Source organism: Lepeophtheirus salmonis, chromosome 8 (genome assembly GCF_016086655.4).
Source record: "Lepeophtheirus salmonis chromosome 8, UVic_Lsal_1.4, whole genome shotgun sequence".
In the NCBI taxonomy this organism is placed as follows: Eukaryota; Metazoa; Arthropoda; class Copepoda; order Siphonostomatoida; family Caligidae; genus Lepeophtheirus; species Lepeophtheirus salmonis.
In genome coordinates this window covers 29,753,773-29,780,856 of record NC_052138.2, presented here as the reverse complement: position 1 = coordinate 29,780,856, position 27,084 = coordinate 29,753,773, and the positions used below count along the sequence as shown (strand labels likewise).

General features: G+C 30.8%; 2 protein-coding genes, 1 long non-coding RNA gene and 1 pseudogene across 3 annotated transcripts; 2 read left to right on the top strand and 2 right to left on the bottom strand.

The window, feature by feature from the left end:
- Positions 1-332: 332 nt before the first annotated feature.
- On the bottom strand, positions 333-1,789 carry LOC139906259 (platelet-activating factor acetylhydrolase IB subunit alpha1-like; annotated as a pseudogene).
- A 192-nt stretch (positions 1,790-1,981) lies between these two features.
- Positions 1,982-11,968, bottom strand: LOC121123670 (attractin-like protein 1). Its single transcript, XM_040718800.2, has 11 exons — positions 11,545-11,968; positions 10,790-11,479; positions 10,470-10,722; positions 9,344-10,396; positions 6,058-6,240; positions 5,778-6,002; positions 5,145-5,285; positions 4,938-5,084; positions 4,731-4,873; positions 4,561-4,658; positions 1,982-2,424 (listed from the first exon to the last, which is right to left on the bottom strand). The coding sequence occupies exons 1-11, from the start codon at positions 11,761-11,763 to the stop codon at positions 2,268-2,270; spliced, it is 3,309 nt and encodes a 1,102-aa protein (XP_040574734.1). The 5' UTR covers positions 11,764-11,968; the 3' UTR covers positions 1,982-2,267.
- A 10,261-nt stretch (positions 11,969-22,229) lies between these two features.
- Positions 22,230-22,893, top strand: LOC121123281 (uncharacterized). Its single transcript, XR_011781395.1, has 3 exons — positions 22,230-22,369; positions 22,434-22,515; positions 22,574-22,893. It is a non-coding gene; the product is annotated as an uncharacterized lncRNA (long non-coding RNA).
- Positions 22,894-25,363: 2,470 nt separating this feature from the next.
- Positions 25,364-27,083, top strand: LOC121122986 (GTPase Era, mitochondrial). Its single transcript, XM_040718067.2, has 3 exons — positions 25,364-26,009; positions 26,069-26,655; positions 26,718-27,083. The coding sequence occupies exons 1-3, from the start codon at positions 25,544-25,546 to the stop codon at positions 27,081-27,083; spliced, it is 1,419 nt and encodes a 472-aa protein (XP_040574001.1). The 5' UTR covers positions 25,364-25,543.
- The last annotated feature ends 1 nt before the right edge of the window (position 27,084 follows it).

Sequence of the window (27,084 nt, the reverse complement as noted above, 5' to 3'; positions counted from 1 at the left end):
ATAAACACAATAAAAATGTGATAAATAAAATAATTTGGAATGTTCAAATGAAGGAAAAAACAAAATAAAAATATTATTAACAGCGTTAAATAATAATAGGCATATATAATAGAGATGATCCGTAAAATAAATCATTTTTCTTCCAAATAGAAGAATAAAATGTTTTGTAGTGGTTCTTTAAATCTTCGCTATGATTTTTAGCTTCAATATTTAGTTGTGAATAAGTCCCCCAATCAAAATACAAAATCTCTTTTTTTCTTTTTAAACGAGTGTATTGTTCTAGTATTGAAAAACTCATCGATAGCATGTGTCAGACATTCAAAGAGACTTAATTAATAGGCACATCCCTCTGCCTCCGTTTGTTTGGTTCCACCTTCACTTTTGGAAAGGAGTTGAAGAAGCAGTTCATGGACTGGATCAAACACTTTTTCGTAGCCCTTTTTTTGTGAGATGAAAATTATCAAACATAACTTGATGTGAAATAGTACCATCAAGTTGAACCAAGCCAGAATCACTGTTTACACATTGAGCCCGACTATTTCCTTTCATTTGTTCAGCTATTAGTCAGTTTATATCTGCATCACGCTCTCTTAAGGGTTTATGGTTGTGTAAACGAGGTAAAAGAGTCATACCAACAAGATAGGGCCGAGGTTGCTTGTTCCTAATAAGAACACAAATAGTTTTAATACCATCAGCAATTTGCTCAGCCTAATCTCAATTATTGTTAGCCCCAATCATAAGGACGATAACCTAGGGAGAACTTATATTTCTCCATTTTGTTGTCTCTAGAACAAATTTTCCGTTCCTAGAACATCAGGCTCAGATTTGCAAGCTTCTGATACAAATCCTTGATGCAAAGACAACCAACGCCAATCCTCATGGGAGTATTCATATTTGTTTGCCAATATTGTCTTATTTAATTTGTAGTATTCTTTTAATATAAAGTTATATCGATTTCGTCCAACCAATAAATAATAATTCCAATTAAAGTCCTGGAAAGTGAAATAGTAATTCAACTTACAAGTCAACTGAGAGGATCTTCTCCTCCTTGTGAATCACCATCGATGGAATTTAATTATAGATTTATTTGCACGTGCATTATTTTTGTTTTTTATAATAACTCCATGTCTAATCTCTTTTTCAGATAGGCATTTGTTGAAGTATATTTCCAGGGTAATTGTTGACAGAGTTCTCTGATTGTAGAATATAGCTCACAATTTTCTTAATTTGTTTGCCACACCTGAATTCATCATTTTCTTTTGTTCCTGGATTTCCTATGTATAGTGATCCCGTTGCTAACTTGTACTTCATAAGCATTTGAGGCGTCGTTAGCTCCTCATTAAAAATTTTTTTATTGTACTCGCTCAGACTGTTGTTGACTTCCCCAGTTCTTTTAAGTAGATAAAGAAACCCTATTTGCCTTCCTCTTCCATTTAGTATTATTTAATTTATAATTGATTTGCGTGGTTCTTGGTATTTTTGGTTATGTAAATTGATTACCTAACTGGACCTTCGCATTTCATAACGCCACTGATTGATTTCTTATATTTTCTGTAGATATTAATTCTTGTACTGTATGAATGTTTATTTTTTTAAACTTATGAATGTCTGTTTTTGAAACAATGAGATAATTCAAATTTATATTTTTGAAGTCTTGCAGAGGAACCCTTTGATTTTTGAGCAAGTATTTAATGGCTTAAGACCATGGTGGTCCTACACAATCTTCGTCGTGAATTATATTTTTCCAAAGCATTCCATACAATTTCTTCTTGATCCCTCTTGTAGTCATCGTATACATATATTGGCCTTTTATTACACTTTCTCCTTTTCTTATCTGTAACCCGTATTTTTTCTCTACAAAAATACTACCCTTCATATTTTTTATGACATCCTTTCAGGCTTGATTTTTAGGCTCACGAAAAATTGATCTTTTTATCATCCCTCTTTATACATTATGAATAAATTTCGACAAATTATAATATTTTGATTTGATCAATAAATTTTATTAGTTACAAAAAATGAATAACAGTGCACTATAAAAATATTTTCAAATCCGTAAGAAAATAATTAGATTCAAATGAAAATTAATGATTATATGTACATATAATTATAATTAATGTGTTAAACAGGTAGGTATAAAAAAATATTACCTCAAAACCCCAAAACTCGATTAGTAATTACATTAAATAAGCAATTACAAGATTTTTATATTTTTGTTTATTTTCAATTAGAAAAACATATTAAGTAATATTAGTTAATTTTTTCTTTTACCCAAAAAAGTCTAAAAACTTTCTCCAACCAGATTTTGGATGAGGCAATTCATAAAATTCCACAAACACTCTAAGTGGAGGTTGAAGTTCGTGAACATACACATAAAACGTTGTATTCACATCTGGTCCAAATAAGAATTCAGGCTCTGTATAGCTATAGTATAGATTTATATATAAGAAGGTAAATTAAATTTAGATATAAGATACATTCAGATAAATCAGGAATGTACACTCTTTTTCCCTTACATGTTATGAGCAACGAATTGTATTTTTTAATTTTTTTACATTTTACTATTAATAGAATAGCTATGAAATAAGTTATAAATAATATAACTTGTTGGTAGAGCCTACCCTAAAAATCTTCACCAACACTTTCCTCAACTTTACATAACCTGCTACAGCTTTACTCTCCTAGTCCTTCTTGCAGCAAAGGCATCCACAACATCATCATCATTGAGACCAAAAGGTTTTTGGTTATGACGGCAAGTCCACTTATATATTCTTGAATGATAGTAGATCTAAGGTATGTTTTAATTCGTTTGAGCTTAGAGAAGCTCCTTCCAGCAACTGCCACTATGACAGGACGATTAACAGAGATTCTCACAGCAACCCACCTATTGTGCTAAATTTCTGATAGCTTCTTCTCATGCAGGAAAGTCAAGAGTTCCATGTTTGTCATATTCTTTAATGGGAACGGTGGCAAATTCTGCAGTTCCTTTGCAAGTAATGTTCCGTCAATGTCCAGCTGGTTGTCATGGGCTAGAGCTGTACTTCTTCCAAGTTGGGGAGCGCATCAAACTTTTTATTTCTCTCTGCAAGATTTTGAAATCTCTCATCCAGTGAAGAGATATTAAAAAATATGGTTTCCATTTTTTGTAGTGTATCTTGTATGGGTTCATTTGAAGACTCATTGGCAAAGTGCCTTTTTTTTAGTTCAGTCTCCAAGTTCATCTCTTCGTATATGTCCTTTGTAGTTGTCCTTGCGTCAGAAAATTAATATGGTAACCCTAATAACTAAAGGGAAGAAAATAAACACACATTCCACTCCGTATCTAGCAAGGACATGGGCAATAATTACTCTAAAGTAGATCCTCAATAAAGCTCTGAAACCAAAAAGTACTTAAACTTACAACTCCTCAACAAATTATCAGTGTCTTTCATGAACCCACGCAGGAGACTAGGGGTGCTATTTTATTACTTTTTCAAACTTATCTACTCAAATATGATAAGGTGATCTCATTTTTTCGTAGTTCTAAAAAAATTACTATTAGGGGTTTAAATTTAATGTCCAAAACGTTGTGTGACATTTCCTATTAAAAATTGACGTTTAATAAATAAAAAAATGAAAAATTATTCAGAAAATGACAGATATTTCAGTTAAACATCTATTTTTATGTTGTTTTGTTCGTCAAATGAAATAATGTAAAAGAATTTCCGGACAAATTTATAGAAACTAATTTATATTATAATATTCTATTGGAAATCCATTTTTTTTTTTTGCAACTGAAAAAACCCGTAATTGCAATTTTCAACGATTTCTTTTAATGCCCATAACTTTTTCAATTTTGAATAAATTTCAGAAACATATTTATACATATAGTTGTTTTTTGAGACGCCGATCACTTTTTGGATTATAACCCAACCCCTTATCTAGTTTCTTTCAGCTCCAAAAGACGACTTTTGTTTTGTAATTATAGAATAAACCCCTCAAAAAATAATAACACCCCCTCTTGGCCTAACCAAATTCAAAGGAGGAACATATGAAAAGCTTCAGTCTCCCAGACCTATCGGTTTGGGGGCCCATAAAAGACAACCACACACACAAACTCTATAATATATATACAGATAACTATATATTTTGCTAAAAAAGTAATCTATATTAATAATTAATAGTTGGTCTATCTGAATACATGAAAATAAGTTAACGCATGTACTGTATATAGTGCTCCCTGATGTATATCATAAACATATTTTGATCTTAGAAATAATAATGTAGTCGTATAAATGAAATATTGCATGTGTGTGCCTGCATACAAAGATCACTGTTTCTGTTTGTTTTAAACCTATTAAATAATGAGCAAATAAGAAGGAAGAGCACACGCATCTATTGTTTTTTCTTTTCTTATCCATATACTTAGTTTTTTTTGTTTTTTTTACGCGGATGCCTTCTTTATTCATAACTATTACTTAGTACGATAGACAAAATAACCCTTAGTTGGTCAAAATATGGAAGGGGAAAAAGAGTGCACGATCCATGTATAAAATATTCCTTGAATTCAGAATCACTTACTTTCTTTGGATTTTCTCACTACAGTTGTAATTCGAAAAGAGCTTCATTTCGTCAGATTTCTCTCCTCCAGATTTAGTTTGAGTATAAGCCATATCCACCTATTGGAACCAAGATTAAAAGGTTCAAAACAGTAAGGATGAAGCTTTTTCATGAATAAAATTCATACATACTTTAGCCGGAATAGAGCACTCTATTGAAAATCCAACATCAATATCAGCCTTTATAAGTGTGTTCTTAAAGTTGATTACATTATATTTGTAATCCTCAGGTTTTATGATACTAAATGTAAACCTATAATCACTTGTTAAATCAACTTAACATAAAATAAAGAAAATTTGCATTGTGAAATAGAATTATTTGAGTAAAGAAACATTTACAGAAGCAGGTTCCATTCTTAGGATTTCCGAAGTAATTATTGTAGTTATCACATTTGTCACACTGATCTCCAATTATGCCTTTGGTAAAGCAAATACATTTTCCAGTTCTATGGTCACATTCTTCAGCTTGTTCATTACATTTACAAGCTACAAAAAAAAAATTAATTATTTTGTGCTCATATTTATCTTAAATAAATGTTTACTTACGTCTACACTTTCCACCATTCACGGGATTGCCAAAATATCCTTTAGTACATTTTTGGCAATGTTCTCCAGTCGTGTGATTTAAACAATCATCACAAACTTTTTCTTTTGTACTACATTTACTATGCCCATTACATTGACAATCTATATATAAAATAGAGATCGAATAAATAAATATAGCTATGGAAACAACCCCAAAGATATTCAAATAGTAACCAAAAAACCAAGTCTATTTTGAAATAGATGAAGATTCACTCCGACCAACATACAGTGTATTGGAATGTTTCTATTTCAAATTAGGTTAAGCATTACATCAAGACTTTAAAAAAAACCTTCTAAATCATTCCAATATCGTTCTTTGTCGACCAAATTAATTGTTTTTCTCGGCTTATTTCTGCAGTTAAATATATCTAACTCTTGCACTCGTCTAACCGTCGTTAAAAGTCGGTCATTTTAATATAATAATTACTAATACGATCGATGTAATAATTTACTATTGCTGAATGTACATTCGTTTAATTGAAAGTATACGTAGGTCAATCATTTTGGAAAATTTATATAGCGTGAAATTATTTTTAGAATTTTCAGTTGTATAATTAAATGAATTAATAATCAAATAAAAAGTAATTATCTTACTAGGACACGAAGTAAAATGCCATTGTTTCCCTTTAGATGCTGGACATATATCATTGTCAAGCGCCCAATGATTCTCTCTTTTTTCTTTGAGCTTTAAAGGACCACTTGCACCTCCAATATGACAAGATCCGAATCCAGTACGAGAACCATCATCACACCACCCACAAGCAGGATTACTACGACAAGACGTGCATGTTTGATAATCTGCACAAATGGGCAAGGAATCTTAAAGATGAAAGAAACATTAAATTTGAAAAAAAAACAACCAGTTTGATCAAACCATTTTTTGGACATTTGTCCTTGGTAGTTGTCCAGTCCATACATTGTCCGTAAGGAAACGCGGACAAATAAGCATTTTGGTCAATACAGAGGCCTAAATTGTGACACCACATGCATTGTTTAGCAGTACAATTACTACAGCTGCTTTGATTGTTACAGGTGTCAGTACATTTCCTTGGATAACCTAATAGAGAGATATATAATATATAAAACTATAATATGAGTGTAGTTTCATTTCTACTTGATTAGCAAGCTACCTCTTAAATACAGTAGATAGTTTTAGCTTATCATAAAAAAGTAAGAGGTTGATCCCAACTCAATGAATAAATTGGGATTACCCATAAAAACTTTACACTGATCTCAAGAAAAAACTATTTGGTTTAATCTTTTTTATATATTTATAAAAGGCTTGGACCCATTCATTTTTCCGTTCTTTCGTTCATTTTCTGAAAAGTTCCCGTTCTTCGTTCATTTGTTCACTTTTTCCTGTTCATTCCTTCATTTTTGAACTATGGAAAAAACAGAAGAATAAAGTTTTGTGGGAACGATAAAAACTAATTTTCCCATGACATGGCAACAAATCCAGTAAAGTAAGAGGTTCTCAATATAAGTATACTAGAGGGAGAAATTGAGTGGGGATTACATTTTATTAACTCTTTGGGTATGTTTTCTTAATTGTACTTAAGGTAGCCTAAATTGATTGATATAATAACGGAAGGACATATGGATAGATTTTATTTGAAAGATCATATTGTAAATAAAGGTTCTATTGGGCATTTTAAATCATCCCACAAATTTGAATAGAAACCCCAGAATTGATTTAAATATGTCGAAGAAATGTTTGGCTGTGTGTATATATGATGTAAATAAATTAATTCGGATTTTTGTCTTTTCTTGAATTTTGTTCAAGATTTTTTTGATGTTGATGCACCAAATGTGACACTCACCTTTAGTTAAACACGTTCGTCAAAATATGTCCTCCACAAACATATAAATTTTGCTTGATTTTAATATAGATAGTAAAAAGAATTAATGATAGAATCCTTTTTTGGGTTTTTCTAAAAATATATAAATTTGCATTCTGGGGGCTCTGAAGGTGAGGATCCTGGTCATAATGAGTAAGGATTGATACTTTAAATTTATATGATATGTTTGCTGAAATGATTTTCATCCCCTCATAATAATTAATAAGGCACTTCTGTAAATACCAATGATTATAATTACTAAAGATAAAAATTTCCTGTAACCTCAACTTTTTAACTGATTCGACCTCCCTTTACCCTTTATAAGCTAACACGGATGCCAAATCATTATCAATAAAAAAATTATTAATATTCATTATATAAATTCTTATATTGGTCTTGGGTCGGAAAAAATAAATTACATAGGTATACAAGCATCCCTATGAATCTGTTTGATTTGAAACTACATTCACCATCTTGAGCGTTAAGAACCTACATGAAAAATTTCAGAAAAACCCATCCATTGGTTTAACCTTGATTCCAGAACTCACACGCATACATAAATTTGCATTTAATATATAGATTATATCATGAATTCATGGCGTTAATATAATAAAGTTCACTCTATTTTGTAGTCAGCAATGATTTATCTACTCATTTTTCCCTTTCTAATAGTGATGGAAGTCTTGTGTATTTTAGGCATTTAATAAAAAGAAAGAAAGCTAAAATCCACATGGTAATCCTAACTATTTGAAGAATGTTTTGGACGAGAGCAGCTTAGCTGTCTTGACGTTTAATTAGATCAGCTGATACTAGCTGCGACAAGGGATGAGTGGGAGAAGGATATAAACAAGGACACTGGCAATAATTACTCAATGTCGATCCTCAATTCCAGCCTGAGTCCAAAAAAGGATTTACAATTATAACTCAGCAACAAATCCTCAAGTTTACTCTCCGTCATTTATGAGCACATACGAATATTCAATCAGATTTTAATATAATTGAATGTATGTATTAGAAAAGGAAGTTGACTACTCAGGAGTTAAATAATAATGACAGCAGCTGAGGAATATAAAATTAATTCTTCAGATTACAAATTCCAAAAAAAAACAGGCCTGCTAAAAAAATACACTCGATTTACATCATTACGTATAAGCAAAGGTGAAAATCCAGTGTGGAATGGGCATGCCAAAAAAAAAAAACAGAAAATCAACGGGGTAATCGAGACAATTTGAAAAATGTTTTGGAGGAGAGAAAGAATAATGTTCATGACGTTTCATTAGACCAGCTATAATCAGCTGTGACAAGAGAGGAAGGAATAAAGCATATAAACAATGACATTTGCTAGTATTACTCCGAATTTAATCTCCAATTCTACTCTAAGTCCAACAAGGGTTTACAATTATATCTCTGCAGCAAATCCTCAGGGTTACACTGCGTCTTTTATGAGCATACACGAACTTTCAATCAGGTTTTGAATATAATTTAATATATTTAGGAAAGGATGTTCACTACTCAGGAATTAATTAATAATGACAACTGTTAAAGAAAAGAAAATTACTTCTTTATATTACCAATTACAAATTAACAGGCCAGCTAAAAAACACACCGGATTTAAATGTATCCGTATCAGTGTTCCGAACAAAGGAGGTTTTAGTGTGAGTGGTACTTGGGTCAAAGGTGAATGTGTATGGCCCTTTTCTTTATTTACTTTTTTTTAAAAATATTTTCACTTAAAATGCAGACCTTTTTTCTGAAATGACACAATAAATAGATTTTTAGTGACCTAATTTAAAAAGTTGTGTCTAAGCAATATTTTTTTTCTTTGAAAAACAGATCAATTCATTTTCCATTTTTATAGCCATAAAAATATCTTATTCCTGTGTAGCTTTCAATTAAAAAAAAATTATATGCAGCACATTGGTTGAATTGACCAATTGCCAATAATTATTGAATAATATGTCCATAGTTGAGAAGAATTGACTTTCTACCAACTTATTTTAGGCCTTTTTCAGTTTCTTTTCATACAGCAGATAGCGTAATACAACAAAAGTAACGAATTGATATATGAGTAATAAATAATAGCCAAAAGAAAGCACTAGAATTACGGCATATGTTAATGAAAATTGTTCCCAACAACAATCCCCAATACTATGTCTTAACTCATGTATATAAAATATTTGTTTTTGATCATTAAAACAAGCACCGAACCCCCTGGTGTTTTTAACAAACTAGAACTAATCTTAGTTCTAAATTTACATAATTTTATTGAATGCTTATTAATTAATGAAGCTATTAAATATATGTACTTAAAGCCAAACGTACCAGTTTCTTCCATGAGGTTTTCCATAGGTAATTTGGTAGTACTCGAACGGTAATAAGAATTATTTTGTGTAGCCAACTCACAAACTGAATTATTATTTACTGTAACCCAATGACAAAGTGAATTCACTTGACAAGAATGGCAAGTATGAAGACGATTGCAATCTCCTTCAGAAATCGTCTCAGAACAATCTTTGCATGAGGTAACTTCTTTACTTATATGATCTAATAGGGAGGTGCCTTTGTTAAACTCCTCATGAGAATCTGTTGATGAGGGTCTTTTACAAAATTTATAACTACATCCATCCCGACACCAAACACAATCTACAGACGTTGATAAACATGCAGAGCATGAAGAAAGTTTGGAACAGAAGCCTGACAGACTGTTTGTGTGGTGCTCATCAATTTGACAGACATCCACAGAATCCAACAATTTAGACGAATGAAGAAGATGAGAAGGATGAGCCTCACAAAACTCTTTTCTTTTATTCCAAATGCATTTAATACCAGGCTTATAATTCAAACAATCGTTTTTAGTTTTAGCAGTTTGACATTCTCCAGGAACATACATAAACAAATCCTTCTTTAAGACACCATCAAAGCCTCCTAATATAGCCATGGATTTATTAATCATCGTTGCAGTGTGACCAAAACGGGGTAAATCAACGTCAAAATCGGCCGGTAAAGAATCATCCATGGAAAACCAATGATCACAGGCTATATCATATGCTAATATGTCTGAAGAAAAACATTTAGTTTCATGACTCCAAGAAGTAACATTATATGTGTTTCCACCATAGACTATCATTAACCCTTGAGATATCACGGATGAGTGAAGATAGCGGAAGCTATTACTTGATTGATGGAGCTTCCACTTCTTATCAATATTATCGTAGGAATACAGATCCTGAGACAATGTAGCAGAATTCCAACCTGTTGAAACATAGCCTCCATAGACATAAATAAGTTTAGTAACTGGATCATAAGCTGCTGAATGTCCAAATCCTCCTCTCACAGGATAACCATGGGTCTCAACAATTTGCCATTCATTGTTAACTAGATAAAAGTTGATTTAAAATAGAATGATTAAATACATCTTTTTTCTAAGTAAACGAAAAAAATATCTTACAAAAATGGTACTCTTGAACAATATCAAGATATCCATAAGTTGGTGAATGGCCAAATATGACAATCATTCGATTTTCTATAACTGTTGCAGTGTGTCCTGTAATGTGCAAAGGTCCACACAAGGCATTAATCCCAGAGTTCATACAAGGTCCTTTTGTTGTGCTGATTCTTTCCCATCGATACGTTTGTAAGTGAAATGACCAGATTTCTTTAGAAATATGACCACTTCTCATGGTACCCCCATACATATAAATCTATTTCGTAGGAAATATAGTAAAACAGTTATTTTCCTAATATTGAAATTATCAATTCAATTCTTACTCGATTATCATGAATAACTGCAGTGTGCCCATATCTTGGACTCGGAGCCTTTTCTCCTTCAAAATGTACACGTTTCCATTCTAATTGATTAGTGCCACTGGATTTAATATAGGAGAGTATATGCCTTGGATGCGAAAAAGTTTCTCCTCCTATGATCCAAATCTTATTATCATCACTCAATACCGATGCATGTGAGGATCTTGGTGGCATGGGATCTGAAAAGGATAGTTTTTTCCAGTAACCTGAAGCAAGAGATTGAGAACATGACTCTCCGACGTAGCCTTCAAAACAATCACAGCGTTTTTTTTCTTTGTTACAAGTTCCTCTTCTGGACCCATTATAAACACAATTCTTAGGACAAGAAGGAACAGAACAAGCCTCTCCTTTAAAATCGTCATCACATTGACATATTCCGTCTGAACAAGTTCCATGTCCAGAACAAGTGAGATCATGCTTAAGCGATGGACACGCATCTATAGCATATGTTAAATTAAATCCAAAGGCATTGTACGCCATGTCAGAGTAGAAATGGATAAGCATGTACCCAGATGTGGCCACGACTTCAGGTATAGAGCGTACTTTGTATCCGTCCCATTGAGTGTGACCAGAGAAAACTCCAAGTAGGGGAGAGAAGATAGAATCTCCATCATAGACATTGATATGGTCCCAACTGCACTCCATCGCAAACTCCTGGATAGTGTATAACAAATAAGATAAAAAATAATGGTTTTTGAGACATTGTAATTTCAACGAACCTTGAAATGTAGACGAATATTCTTAGACCCATTACTTTTGGGAGCGGAAATAACCCATGTGCAATGGGAATCTTCACTGTAATTCCCGACCCCATCAGAGAGCCACCCTTTGCTTGAACTGAGAAGTCCAATCTTAGCACCGCCACAACTTTGGGCTTCCCCCTTAATCCATAAACATAAAAAACACAAACTTAAAACCTTCCATTCCGAACCCCACATCTTTACTTAACTTTAAAAAGTAGTATGGAGCTTCGTAAGAAAAAAAAATAGCAAAACCTGGACCTGGAAATGCATAAAGGTAGGAAACACTGCGTATGAAAGAAATTGTCTGAAGAAGTATGAGTATAATAATCCTCCCAGTACAAAAAAACACTTAGGTAGGATCATGCTTAAATTTAAAATAGCAAGCACCATTACTGAAACTAAGTAACATTACGTTATTACCTATTAGTTATAGGTTATGTACTATATTTATAGACATAGCTAAAAATAATACTGTAATGGATGAGGGCCCGCCAGGGCCATTGTATTCGCTACCTGAATATATGTTTTATTTTATTTTCTAAAGATGTTCTCTGTATTATTTCATTCTTGAGAAGAGAATAATATAATATATTATTATAAAGTGTAACCATAAATGTAGAGTTGGATTGGTCTGAAAAAACTAAAAAAAACTGCAGTCCCGTCAGTTCGGTCCTAATAAAATTTTCAGTCCAAGGACTGGTCCTTATCGGTCTTTTGAAGAAACTACAGCATCTGAAATGACGTAGTTAGTACTAACTAGGACTGATCTAACACTACATAAATGTATTCACTCATGAATGAAGAAGAGTAACCCTTAGGGATTACAAGTGTAAGTTCTTCTGAACTCGGATTACAATTGAAGATTGATGTCATTGAGTAATTCCTCCATAGCACCTAAGCTGAAAAGTCCTTCGCTTAACAAAGAAAACGCAGTTTTCTTCCTTCAAAATTGGCTTTATTCATCAATATAATATTCATCAACAGCAACACAATCATTCCAGCGCTGCTCAAACATTTCAATCCGACTTTTATAAAAACCTTTATCTTTTGCCTCAAAATAGTCCTAATTTTCAACGATTACCTCTTCATTGAAGCAAAATTTCCTACCGCCAAGCATTTTTTTTTTTAGGTTTGCAAACATGCAGTTGGTGCTGGTAGCTAATTCTGAAGAGTAAGGTGGATGGGAACGCAATTCGAAGTTGAATACATATAGTTTTGCGATTGTTTGGATTGACTTGTGACATGGTGCGTTATTCTGGTGAAATAGTAATTTATTTTTCTTCAAATGGGGGTTTTCCGTAATTTCGTTCTTTAAAGGCTCTATATAATATTCACTGTTGATTGTAATTCCCTTTTCAAGGTAATTTATGAATATCATGACATGTGCATCCCAAAAAATACCGAGGCCATAACCATTCAAGCTGACTGTTGTGCTTTTGGGTCAGATTCACTAGTTGATGTCCCCTCAGATGATGACTGTTTTCATTCCTAAGTGAAATGATGGATCCATATGTAATCCATTGTCACATACAGAGACAAGAATTTTGGTATGTTAAGTTTAAACATGGTTAAACACTGCTCAGAATTATCAGCATGTTTTTGTTTTTGGTCACCAGTGAGCAAATGCGGCACATACTTTGAACAGAACTTTCTCATGTCAAAATGCTCAAGCAATATAAAGGCAACACGTTCTTTTAATATCTTTACGATGTCAGCTAACTCACCCATTCAAAACTATTGCCGATTTTTTCTGTTGTTACCGTCTTATTTGGACGCCCACTGCGTTCTGTATCATTGGTGTCTCTATGGCCACGTTTGAAGTCAGCAAACCAACGTTAAATTGTTGTTTTTGAGGGAACGGAGTACCCATAACCCTTTTCAAGCCATGGCTTAGCTTGAACAATATTTTTACCCATCAAGAAGCAGTGTAAAGTTAAAACAAGAAATTGTTTTTAATCCATTTTTTTTTTAAATAACAAAAGTAGCGTCACAATTAACACAATAACTCAGAAACTAAAGAACATATTGTCATGACATTTTTACAGCTATCTTTTGAAGGTTGGTGCTAACTGAAAATAAGCTGAATTTAAAAAAATAGCGTCATCTACGTGTGAAACCCGGGACTTTTCAGCACATGTCCTATATCATTGCTGGATACGGAAGGGGACTTTTGTTTACATGGTTGATCATATCTAGTGGCACACTTAATTTAAATTTTAATTAATCGTAAATTTATTCATACATTGTATTCAAACTCGGTGAAAGATAGGTTTTGTGACTGAATATTCTTTATGTAAAGCTTCAACTCAATTAAAAACAAAACAAACGGATTCCGAGTAAAATGGAGCAACAAAAGAGTGTCAAGAAGAGGAAGACAAGCCCAAGAACCGCCCGAACACTCCACCTGGTGAGGAAGGTTAAGGTTTCACTGATGAGTAACGTCATTTTGCAAAGTCAGCATTACAAGCATTATAAGATCTCAAGGGCACTATGCGAAGACAATCTGGAATTACGTTTGGGTAAAATAATGGAGGAGACAACAAAACATAAAATAATGGAGCTCCGTGTCATCGACAACAAAACATCTTTTGGGATCTCTGAAAAACTACTATATCTAGTTCCGGAGGGGACAGCTCTGGCTTTCACATCAAAAGGAGGAGCTGACCGTGTCATCAGTTACCTCACTATTGAATAAAAGACCTATTTTCAGATGATTTTGTTAAATAAATGTCCTTCTTGTTTAAATTTTACTGAAAAATTGACTTTTGTATTTCCTTCATTTCATATATTCCAATAACAATATACATCTATTTTTTTATAATCTGGATATTATCACTAAAAAACAAGAAAACAAAAGGAGAGTAGTAAAGATGACAATTCAAGAACCAAGAATCTTTAAATGAAAATGTAATTTATTCAAGCTATGAACACCACTCACATAAACTTGTATCTATTACCAAAGGAGCTTTAAATAGAAGCATGCTTTATTCAAGATGTGAATTCCTTCTGACGGAAACTCGAACGTATTAAAAGAATGAAAGGGATATAGCCAAGAGCCAAAAGGAAAATACAAAATTGTACCCGATTCCATTTAAGCAGTTATTTTATTTCAACAATCGGTTCAAACTAGAAGTATGGGATACTGTCCCACAATTATACTTTGAAATGAATTGAACTATGAGAGAAAATGAATTACTTCTATGAAGAGGAGAATCTTCTACATTTAAAATAGCTTTAGTGAAGGGAAAATTTTGTAATTATACTATATATTAATTTTATTATGCATTTTTAAAACAGTTTAAAATCGAAATAGTCGAAAATGCTTACTTCAGAGAGAGAATTTATTACCTCGAAGACCTATGAAATAATGAAGAAAAAACACACACACAACCGTTTGTCCTATACCAATTGCTTAACTTATATTTTCTTTACAAATATCCCTCCTTTGTGTGGAACAAAAATAATTCACAAACATCACAGGACCGTAGAAACCGGGGTGCCCCTGGAAAATGTCAATGATATTGGGTTTTTATTATATATCATTACTAGATTTGAGTAGTTTGTAAATGACAGCCTATTATGTAACAGACAGCTAATATTAACAAGGGTCTTAATCCAGGTGTACCATATGTCTCACTCTCACCTTCTCCTCGCTCTCTTTTTTTCATTAAAAACCACTCAACTCTGTGTATAAGTATACATAGATGATTTCTAGTTGACTCTTAAGCCTTAATTTTTTGTACACGTTTTTCCATTGAAATTTTTCCTACAAAGCGATAATTTTTTATTGTAATGACAAAATTTTCTCGAATTGAGGAGAGAGGGGAGGGGCTCAAACCCCTCCAACCCACTCCCTAAGAACGTCCTTGACAAATTGTTAATATTTACACAACTCAAACTGAACCCATGACAGATTTTAAAGTGCGGCTGATATTCCTTTCATTTTAAATTTATTTTTATGAGATTACTGGGGATTACACAAATTTTGTTGGATGAATCAAAGTAATTGATGGAATTTATCTTTGAGAGAAAAATCCAAAACTGATCTCAATTTTTCTTTGAGTATTCTGAATTCTGAAATATTTGGTATTATAGTAATTCGGGGCAATTATTTCCTTTTTCCCATGATTATGAAAGTATTTTTATTGATCCTATATCTTGTTATGATATATATATTTATGGGTGTACCGATGCATCGTAATCGTAATAAAAAAGAATCGGCCTTTTTTGAAGTATCGGAATCGGCTCAATACTGCCGATTACATATACCTATGCGTAATTATTCAAAAATTCAAAAAAGAAAAGAAGAGAGAAAGTGCATAGAGAGATTTAAGAAAATTTGCAGGTTTGTACGGGGAATTTACTTGAAAGTAACAATGTATAGCTACACTTTTAATAAAATATGACATTAATACAATAGACTTAGTTAATGTTTACTATTAACTAAGTTTCCAGTGCCCTAAAGCGTTAAACCAAGTAATACATCGAGCACCGTTAGTCTAAGGAAATGGTAAGGTCAATATTTGTCATAATATTTTCGTTACATGTCACTTTTCTACGACGTCACTCATTTATTTATTGTACGTAGTATTATTAAGTTTGAATAATTATTAAGTAATATTCCGTAGGGGAGAGTGAGGGTACTTCTTACGGAGGATGTTCTTATACGATTGAATGTCTTCCTTTGCCCATTAAATCAACATAAAATTGGGGTTCCCTAATGCATACAGTTATAGAGAATTTTGACATTGAAATTTTTGACACTAAAAGTAAACATTTTAGGTAAGTGTTTGTTGAGATATTTTTCTTTTATTAAACATGAGATTTTAATTTTATTTTACTAAATGTCATAGTCTAGCATGTTGTTCAATTAATTATCATGCTTGTAATATATTAATCGTTTCAATATTCAGTTCACATCATTTATTCTTATTCAAACACTATAGAGGAGACTTGTTACACCCTATTTTTATTATATATACTCGTATTTTATATAAATAAATTTTGTTTTTTATGTAATTTCATGTCATACTTTAATTATCAATCACAGTAAAAAGTAAAAAAATATTGGTTTAAGTTTATTATTAACTATGCTCTATTTCTATAAATGTTTTATTTGTTTATTTTAAACATATATGCAATTATAAGTATTTACTTTATGATGACAAACTGTAATAAAAAGTAAAATAAATGCTTGAATATAACAAATGGCAGTTTTTACATGTTTCTTCCTGTTATAACATGTTTGATCTTATCCTGTACCATGTCTCCTCCTACCCTGTATCATGTAAGTGTATCCTACCTACTTTTGATTAGTTCCTAAAACACCAATAAATGGTTATTAATTATTGCACTACATCAAAAATACTTTGGAATTATTTGTCTTAGGCATGTTGAGTTATCTTTTTTTAAATTGTGAAACTTATGACAGTTTAAAAAAATATATGATTTTTGTAACATGTACCCTCACTCTCCCCATATAATTTATTTTTTGTCTTAAATATTTTTATAAAGCAAATTGAAACAAATTACTCAAAAATAATGGGTCATTGTAGTTTCCCAGAATGCAAAAAAAAAAGAACTGAGTCAAATTTCCAAAAGCTTCAAGGAAACGTTCGCTTTTTTAAATTTCCCATTCCAAAAATCCAAAAGAAGTGGCAACAAGAAAAAATGGAGATGAAATCTTAAATATCTTCCTAATGGGAAACCTGCTGAATTCTGAAAAATCATTTTGAATCATAATTCCGTCTCCATAATTGTTCAATCAAAAAGTATATAAATAAAAGTAGAAACAGTACAGTACTTGACTAATTCACGAAAGAAATGGATATTATTCTCCAAAATGCTTGTAACAATAATACCTCTGTCGGACAAAAAAAGTAAATTTTGACCAATATATTTCCCCCCCCCTAATAACGACGTGCTACTTGGTTTAATACTTTACAATGCTCTATACATATACAATTTTATGATAAGTCGTTCAAAAAGTCTATACCGGTAGAAGTTGGGTCGGTCGGTTTACATTGAAAGCATTAATTAACTTTTTAACTAAATATTTATTTTTTGTAAGTCTGTTAAATACAATTGTTTATAGCAGAACTTAAGTCGAGTCCATATATTCTGAGTCAAGTTTGAGTCATGAGTATCCGTCCCGGGTCGATTAAAAAGACCCAATTCAGGAACTGGAGACTGTTCAAGACCATTTGATCTGACCGAACTGACCTAAAGCATTAAAATGCTTTCAATGCGTTTGCCCGAGCCAGTAAAATAATAGAAAATAGCTTTCTGTTAGTGTCGCAAGTATATATATATTTTTTTTTAGCAGTGAGACAGTTGAAATTAGATCAGAGGCCGAAGGGTGGCTTTCAATATTTAACAAAGGAACCTTCTAATTCTCTCTTATAAGCCAACCAGAAAAATTAATTAACTCCTGAGCACTGAGAGTAATTAACTTTTAAAAATTTTAAATTTGTTAACAACTAATTATGATTGAGAAATTTATAATTGATATAAAAAACATTCAATCTAAAGTTTGATGTTATATTATAATATGAAAGTGTGTTCGTATATTATATTTTTTTAATTATTGACTTCGAAGGCAATGAAAGCAGGGTCGGAGGACCGAGATAATTACGTTTGAGTTTAAAATTGTTATAACACACTGTATTTTATACATTTATGTCGAATAAAATAATGTATTAATTAATTTCTAATAATAACCTTTTAATTTAATTAAAGGTTGCGTTAGAATATAAATAATAAAATATAAATGTAAATAGATGGAATTGACTTTTAGGACTCTAGGGAAAGAGCGGTTAAGGGAAAAATAAACAACTCAATCAAAAGACAAGGAAGACTACATTACATAGTCTATGTTCCGACCTATAAATTATAATATCGTGTTATTTTTGTGACGTAGTAGCCCTTATTCTTCTCTTTATACTAAGGGGAGACGGCCTGTTAAAACTGGCTGCGTGTCTGGAGGAACATGTAGCAGCTTCTAATTTTAATCTAATCAGAATTGAGAACTGCTAAATCCTACCTTCCTTGCCTTGAATGTCCACTCTTTGCCTAGAGTCCTTTAGAATTGGCCATAGGATGTGGCATCTACCAAGGACTTCTACTGATATCTGGAGTGAACCAAGGATCAATAACTTAACCTCACGTAAGGGGAAGTGTATTTTTATAGTTAAAAATCAAATGACAAAACCTAATTGACTTTTTACAATATTATTCTATTTATATTACAACAGTATCAGAAAATCTATGGGAAGTCACGTGCTACAATTAATATATCTTCCACCAAGACAACATTTTTGAACTGAATTAAAAATGTTTTTGATTAAAAAACTTTCGTAGAGTATATTTTTTAGCCTGTAATTACTAAAGACATTACCTTTAACATTTTTTCAAAAGACAACTACAAAAAAATAACCCAAAATAAAATTTAAATAAAATATTTTACCCTTTAAAGTTAGGAGTGATTTTTTTTTATTTTTTTTGGCAAAGGATGAATAATATATATAACGTAAATCTTAATAGAGAATTAAGAAAGAGAGAGAGAGTGTTGAATGATGATTAATAATATTAATATGATATTAGACAGTATTTTGTCCGTGTCATTTTCATTTCATCACTGAAAGTTATTATTAATTTTGCTTTATATAATAATAGCATAATTAGTAGTGTAGTTCTAAAAATACATTCTATCTGTGATAAATATGAAAAGGTAATTTATGATTACCTCTTCACCTTCACACTAAGATGCAGCTAGTTTAATGGCTTCACATTCGCTTATCTTGCTCAGATTAATAGAAATTATTAAGCTTGGTTGTTACATTATTATTTTGCTATTTTCTTCTAATACACCATGGATTTCTCAAATATTAAAAAATTCATGAATACACTTATAATTTTTTTATGGCATAATCATTGAAATGTTTGAATAGAAAATTAAATTTTAAGAAGTAAATTCTGGAAATTATTTTCGTTAGAAGAGGTTCCCTATGATTTTGTAAGTAATAATTGAATTGCTATTATTTTACATATAAAAACAGCAAACAATTTTTGCAACACTTGATAAAATCTTTTTAAATTATAGTTTGTGTAGTACACTTAATAAAATAATTTCATATATTAAATCATAGGCAAAATGGAGTTTCGCCAATAAAAAGTCATAAATTTTCCGGGATATACATATATGCAATAAATAATTGCAGTGTTATTATTTAGTTTTTTAGTTGTATTTTTGGTTTATCATTTATTAAAAAATATAAAAAATACTGTGATGTGTACAATTCATTATTTAAAATAGAATATTAAAAATAACTATAATGAGGAATTTCTTAAAATCAGAACTTCAAGAACACTTGGTAAATATGCTATAAGTCAAAATTAGTTCCTAATATTCAGTGAAAAAATGACAATGACACGCACACAATACTGTCAACTATAATATGAACATTATTTAACAAGTAATCATCATTCAACCCTTCGATCCTCTCTCTCTTTCTCAATTCTCTATTAAGATTTACGTTATATATATTCTACATACTTACCCAAAAAGATGACTTCTAACTTTAACTCATAAAATGTTCAATCTAAACTTTACTTTTGTTAATTTTTTTTGTAATTGTCTTGTACAAAAATGTTAAAGGTAATATTTCTGGCAATTTCAGGCTGAAAAATATATTCTATGCAAGTTTTTTTAATCAAAAAGATTTTTATTTAATTTCAAAAATGTTGTCTTGGTGGAAGCTATATTAATTGTAGCACGTGACTTCCCATAGATTTTTTGATGCTGTCGAAATGTAAATTTTGTAATATTGTTCAAAGTCAATTAGATTTTGTATTTGATTTTTAAGCATAAAAAATACACATTGACATGGTTCACTCCAGATATTAGTAGTACTCATTGTATCTACCCTATCTATATAAACATAAAATGCAAAAAAACAAGTGATGTCATTTTGTTAGGAGGTATTAGAATAAATTTCAAGTTTTGGCTTAGAAAAAGTTCTTATCTAACAAACAAAAGTTATTTTGGTGTCAAAAAAATTATACACTCAAAATACATGGCACGATCCTATTTAAAGTCCTCGATTCAGTTATATTTGATTTTTTGTAATCTACTTACAATATAATACTTTAGTTTATACAGTTTTGGATTTGCCACTACAAGATAAATTCCATCATTTGCTTCAATTCATTTGAACAAATTGTAACCCTCTGATTATTCTTTTGTGTTTTCTGAGACAATGATGTACGATGGTTGTCTTTATATAGAAATGAAACATGATCGCATCTGCATGAAAATATACAAAGATGAAAATTATTTTCTCTTAACATAGATTACTACTGACTGGAAAAGTAAAATATGAAAGAAAAAAATGATACCTTTAATTTATGTGGGTACAATATTGGTTGTTTGTTATTTTGAAAAGGATAATAAATACTCTTTTTTATAAATTAAGTCAAACTTTGGGGTTTATTTTAAATTATACATATTGTTTTATACATGTTTTTTAAGCAGTTTGTCCCAGCTTGGGAAAATACAATTGTATAATATCGACAAAGACGAAATGAAATAAAATATTTATCTATTTCATATAGTAAAGTAATATTTTATTAGTAAACTTAAGAATACAACTGTTGGATCCTACCCTATCGATTGGTTTAAGAACGTCTGAATTAATTAGTAAGGGACTAACATAAGATTAGTATATAAGTATTGATGATAAATGTCAAATTTAGTTTTATTGAGATCGTTCAATTGTATAATTAAAGTATACTAATGAAATATGAATATACTTAATCATAAAAAAAAGTAAATTATTTTATACTTTTTAAAGAACTGAATCAAAACTGTGAGGTTTCTGTAGTATGTAGTAATTAATATACAGGAGGTATATTACAGTATTTTGAATTATTTTGACTCCCCGTATAGTGGGTATATTCCCCCCTAATATCGTCTTTTTTATATTGCAATAAATTATAGAAAAATTATATATTTAAGTAAACAAGAATTTTTGCAGTTGTTGATGAGTTCGTTCATATTTTGCCTATATATTCATATACTATAATTTTTCATGGGGGGAAGTGTCTACCAAGTATTTGATTTGATACTTAGCTAGAGTTAAAACGTTTGGTTGACTAATTCTGGCACTATTAATTATTATACAAACATGCAATTAAAAAGGTTGCTTAATAAATATTGGTTAGGTCTAGAATATTTAAATTTTAGAGTATTAAAATTAAGGGATTAAACAATCAAGTAAATACACCATCAATTTTAAATTTAACAAGTATCTTGTCCGGCATACATTATTTTAAATAATTTATAAAGAATAAAATATTGTCCTAAACATACTTTAAAAAAAAAGGAAAAATAAGAAAAAGCTGATATTAAAAAATAATTTAACCTATTTTACGTATTTTAGTATTAAAAAATCCATGTAAATTCTTAGATTTCATATAATGAAGATTTTTTTTTGTTACTAAAAACCGCAATATATGGGATGGGGAACCCCTAGCTCTCCATATTGTATTACAGTATTAGAGAGATTGGACTACAACATAACTTCGTATTCACTTTAAAAACCACACAACCTATCTAACTTGTTTATATTATTTAAAAACAAGATAAACAGCTGATGTTTGGATGAACACATAGAAAGTCCGTATAGTTATATTGTTATTAACTTCAGTTATTATGCAATGATGAATGTAATTTTCAACAAATGTTTTTCGGGATTTTCTTCGAAGGTTTTCAATGAAGCTTGCAGATTCTCATCAAAACCAAGTAGTACCATTATATTTGATGTCCTTTAATTCAGATTTGATGTTCTAAAAATTGTATTTCTTAGCAGATATTTACAAAATGACTTCCTTCGAGTCGATGGTGTATCGAAAAAGAGATGAGCATGGTCAAATACTTTCATCTGTTCCGTAAGTGTAGATAGAGGGTTTTGTCTATTGATGACTATTCTAATTTCATACCATTCAGAAAGGGTGAAAAAGAAAAAGTGAAAGGAAAGGCGCTTATATATAGGTCCAACATATTTATAGTAATAACCTTATTTGGTGCTGGGTGGTATATTTACCGTGGGAAAACATTCAAGCAGAGAGGAGAACTTGATCTTCCTCATAGAAACATACACAAGCATGAAAATCTTGTATTGGAGGAATTGTCAAAGAAAAAAGAGTAGTCCAGATCTGTTGTCTATTTGATTTACCATTTAGTCTATTCATACAATCATCCATGATATATATTTGTACTTGTTTGTGCTGAAGATATTATAAGCTGTGGTTATAACTTAAAATCAATTTTGTATTGTCTATTTAATTAAGATATTCGACGCACTCTAAAGAGCACATCTTCGTCTACATTCTCCATATTAATAGTGGTGCCCGGTAATTTTGCAATAAACTATTTTACCTCAGGATATTTTACCTTAAACCAATTTGCCTCAAGGATATTTCGCCTAAATATATAAATAAGTTAAGTTAATAAGCCGTTATTGTTTATTTTTGGTTGAAATCAAAAATGCTATATACTATTATTATTAGTATTTATACTATTAAATGTTTGTTTTCTGCTGGAATTATGTTCTCATCTCATATTTTGCTTGTTTCTTCAATTTTAATATTCAAATATACTCTTGTTCATTGTCTTTGGTATCAAGTCTTGTGTCGATTCTCAAATCTGTATATACAAGTCCAGTTAAATTCATAAAATTTTTATCGAGCTCATTTTAAGTCCATAATGATTTATTTGGTCTTTAAGTCTTAAAACTTTTCTTTGGTCTAGTATTTACGTATATTATATAATAAATCAAGAGTAATTGTCTCAACCAATCCTCAACTGCTAAGTAAGATATCGTTGATACTTATTTTCTCTCAAATTGAGCCCCTTATAAAAAGTACTTTATATCCATTGATAAAATTTGATAGAAAATGATCTCAAGTTTCTACTCTTTAAAATAAAAACTTGAGTCCAATTCCTAATTTCTGGTACCCAGTTATTGTATTAGTATAAAATGTGTACTTTAGTCTTTACTTTTTAGAATAAGTACTTTTCATGATTAAAAAAATATATAGATTGTATTTTTAATAACCTTGCATATAGTGTCATGACTCGTGGGAATTGTTTAATGTACAACAAGAATGGCCACTAGGGCCCTCTCCATCCAAACAATTTACAACTTTTTATAAAATCTCAAATAGCAAAAACTAAGTGGAAAACGTAATTTCTGTCAAATAATTCAAATTACTCTGTCACTGTTCAATAAATATGGGAAATATTGAAATGAAATTTGGAGAAGAACTTGCATCAAATAAAATTAATTATTTACGTCACATCTATTTTTTTTATTGTTAATATACCTAGTATTAAAAAGTGTTAAAGTTATATAAAAATGCGATTGCTTTTCAGTGGATTATCTGCCATAAAATGGCCAGAATAACATCCGAGATCTTCAACAAAAAGGAAATACTTATTGTAACTAACCATCTTTTCAATGTCCAATAAGTTTTCTTTGAAATTTATTTGCCTTACACTTAAAATAATCATTTTAAAAAGTGAAATCCTTATTACAGACAAATCTAATTTAGTATTAACTATGGTGTGCATGTCCACTACCGAATGGCTTAATAACACTTTAAATTACAATTTAATTAACATTATTTTTCAAGTAGACTTTGGAAACCATTTACTTCATTTTAACCCCCTTAATATTTCTGTAGTTACCAATCTTTCAATACAGACTAAAGAAATTTAGTCTGTATGAAATTAAATTGATATAATTATTTTTAGAATTTGTCATAACTCATAATCAGTATCAATAATTCCATAGTCACTTTCATTTTTTCCTTTTAAAGGAGAGGAAAATAATTTTATAAACTTTTTTTTATTATGTAGCTCTCTAGTTAAATTAATATCTTTTTAAATCAATCCTTGAATAGCTCTTTCCACGTGAATCTTATAGGAAGCTTTTTTGTAGCAAGCATCATTTACTTATGATATGATCTTTGCATTGAGCTTGGATTTTTCACATTTCAGTCATAATTATCATTTCAAAGTCTATGAGGTTTTCGATGTCAAAATTGTATTAAAAAATAAAATGAATTTAACCATACTGTTTATAATAATTTTATCCTAATATTCCTTATTTTTATTTTTTAAATATGACCCTAATATAAAATTGCTATAGTAATATATAATAAAATTATGTTATTACTTTGTTAAACAATATAATTTCCATAATGTAGACAAAAATTAAATTTCACTAGGGAAATAGGATACTACTTTTATCGTCCATAATATCAATAAATTTCAAACTCTAGCCAATTTTAGAGATATTTAAATAAAATCAAAGTAGCAAATACTAAGAAATCCTAAAAATAGTTAGATTTGTACTTTTTTTTTTATCAATCAGGGACGAGAAAGTAGAATAGTTAGGGAAAGTTATCTTATTATTTCCATTGTAATAGTTAATGTGTATCTACAATACGAAAATATTGACATCGTTTTTAATACATTTTTGATTTTAAGGTTAATATATTTATATATAACAAAAAAAGATAACTGAGCGACGAAATTTTTATAGATAGCACGATTTATATCTTTCTATTTGTTGATCCTTTTTTGACATCCAATAGTTGACTATTTTCCTTAATATTAATGAAAAAAGGAGCTTCATCTTTGTAAAACTTGGTTGATTAGGCCCTCAGAATGGACGACATCAAACTTGTGACGTCACCTGAAAACGCTCTCTATAGAAGGCCTTGTGACGTCAATCCCCAACGTGTTTATATAAATAAATATTATCTTTAGTGGTCACAGAACATTTTATTTCTTAAGTCCGACTCCGAGAACTCGGGGAGGAGTTGTTAATTTTCTTAAAGGTTAAAGTTTGTAGATTCTCAACAAAAAAAAATCTTCTACAATATTATGGGCTACTAATGAGTTATTACTATGCCATTTCCATTGCCCCATATGAAAATCCATCTTTGTAATACTAATACATATAAAAGTTGCGTGCTGATGATGATGTCCAGTAAATATATGCAGTCTCATCGGATATTTGGAAAATGTACATCCTTTCAAGTACAGAGTCGACATTTTTCTCTCTCTTCTTCACAACTGATAAGAAAACGTAGTGACAACATATTTCGTGAGCAAGGTCTGGATCCGGATCAAAACCTCCATGCAAACCCTGTTCATTTAAGATCAGTCATACGAGGCCATAATCGGGATTTGAACTTGTCACTCCAAAAAACTCTTCGTGTTTCAATTTTGGGGATTCCAAACAGTGGGAAAAGTACTTTGGTCAATGCATTGACGAAGACTTGTGTTAGACCTGTCTCTAAAAAAGCGCACACTACAAGATTCAATGCAAAAGGGGTTCTCACGGTTCTCAACACTCAAATTTGTTTCATAGGCATGTCATACATAGTTAATACTTTAATAAATTAACTTATTTATAATTATATTTTAAAGATACTCCTGGTGTTGTTGGAAAAGAAGAAGTGCAAAAATTTAGACTTAGAGGGTCACTTCTGACTGATCCTGAATCATCTGGGATGGATGCAGACTTATTTATTGTCCTTCAAGATGTTTCAAATCGATACATAAGAGAGTTCATTAATCCCGAAATATTAAAAATATTATGCTTATATCCTGAGATACCGTCAATTCTCGTTCTAAATAAACTGGATACGATTCCAACATCTAAACGAATTTATAACCTCATTCGAAAGTTATCTCTAGATTCATTACAGGGTCAACGTGCGTCGACCGAAATCTTCAAGACTAAAGAACATTTGATTAGTAAATATTTTTCATCACCTAAAAATACATCCACCCAATCTCTCGATGGAGTTATTATCAAGGGTTATGATGGACTTGTAAACTTGATCAAATCTGAAACGGACTCAATTAAAAAGAGAATATTAATCAATGATTTGGTAAAAGATCTTAAGGGTTGGCCTGGATTTAGGGATATTTTTACGATTTCTGCATTAAATGGTACTGGTGTGGACAAGTTGAGAAGCTATTTATTGGAAACCTCAAAACCTGGGCCTCATGTAAATTTATTGCAATGTGGAGCCAAATTAAGACCAATAATAATTATATCATTTTCTTTTAGCTTTTTCCATCTGAAATTAAAACTGATTTAGACACCCGTCGTTTTGTGAAAGATATCATCAAAAGTAAATTGCTTGATTTTCTTCCATATGATATTCCATATCTGCTCGACCCTATCATTGACTTTTGGAAGTTGGAAAACGAAGTCTTGCGCATTTGTGCAACAATTAATTCCACTCATCCTCGTATAACAAGCCAAATTCTACGCAAGCATAGACTCAGAGAAATTGCTTTAAGTGTTGAACAGGATCTCCAAAACTTTTTCGAAACTGACGTTTTTCTTAATATAAACGTGCAAGTACTTCATGGTAAACGAGTCGAAAAAGTTCAACACTCCAACAATACTTCTGAAGATTTATTACTTTAAA

Bases quoted from the DNA above. Each gene is read 5' to 3' on its own strand.
- LOC121123670 (XM_040718800.2), bottom strand. From the start codon at position 11,763: ATGTGGGGTTCGGAATGGAAGGTTTTAAGTTTGTGTTTTTTATGTTTA. The intron at 10,397-10,469 runs GTAAGATATTTT...ACTTTTATCTAG, and splicing joins TGTTCAAGAGTACCATTTTT to TTAACAATGAATGGCAAATT. The intron at 4,659-4,730 runs GTATGTATGAAT...TGGTTCCAATAG, and splicing joins AGTGCTCTATTCCGGCTAAA to GTGGATATGGCTTATACTCA.
- LOC121122986 (XM_040718067.2), top strand. From the start codon at position 25,544: ATGCCATTTCCATTGCCCCATATGAAAATCCATCTTTGTAATACTAAT. The intron at 26,010-26,068 runs GCATGTCATACA...TATATTTTAAAG, and splicing joins CACTCAAATTTGTTTCATAG to ATACTCCTGGTGTTGTTGGA. The intron at 26,656-26,717 runs GTAAATTTATTG...ATTTTCTTTTAG, and splicing joins CCTCAAAACCTGGGCCTCAT to CTTTTTCCATCTGAAATTAA.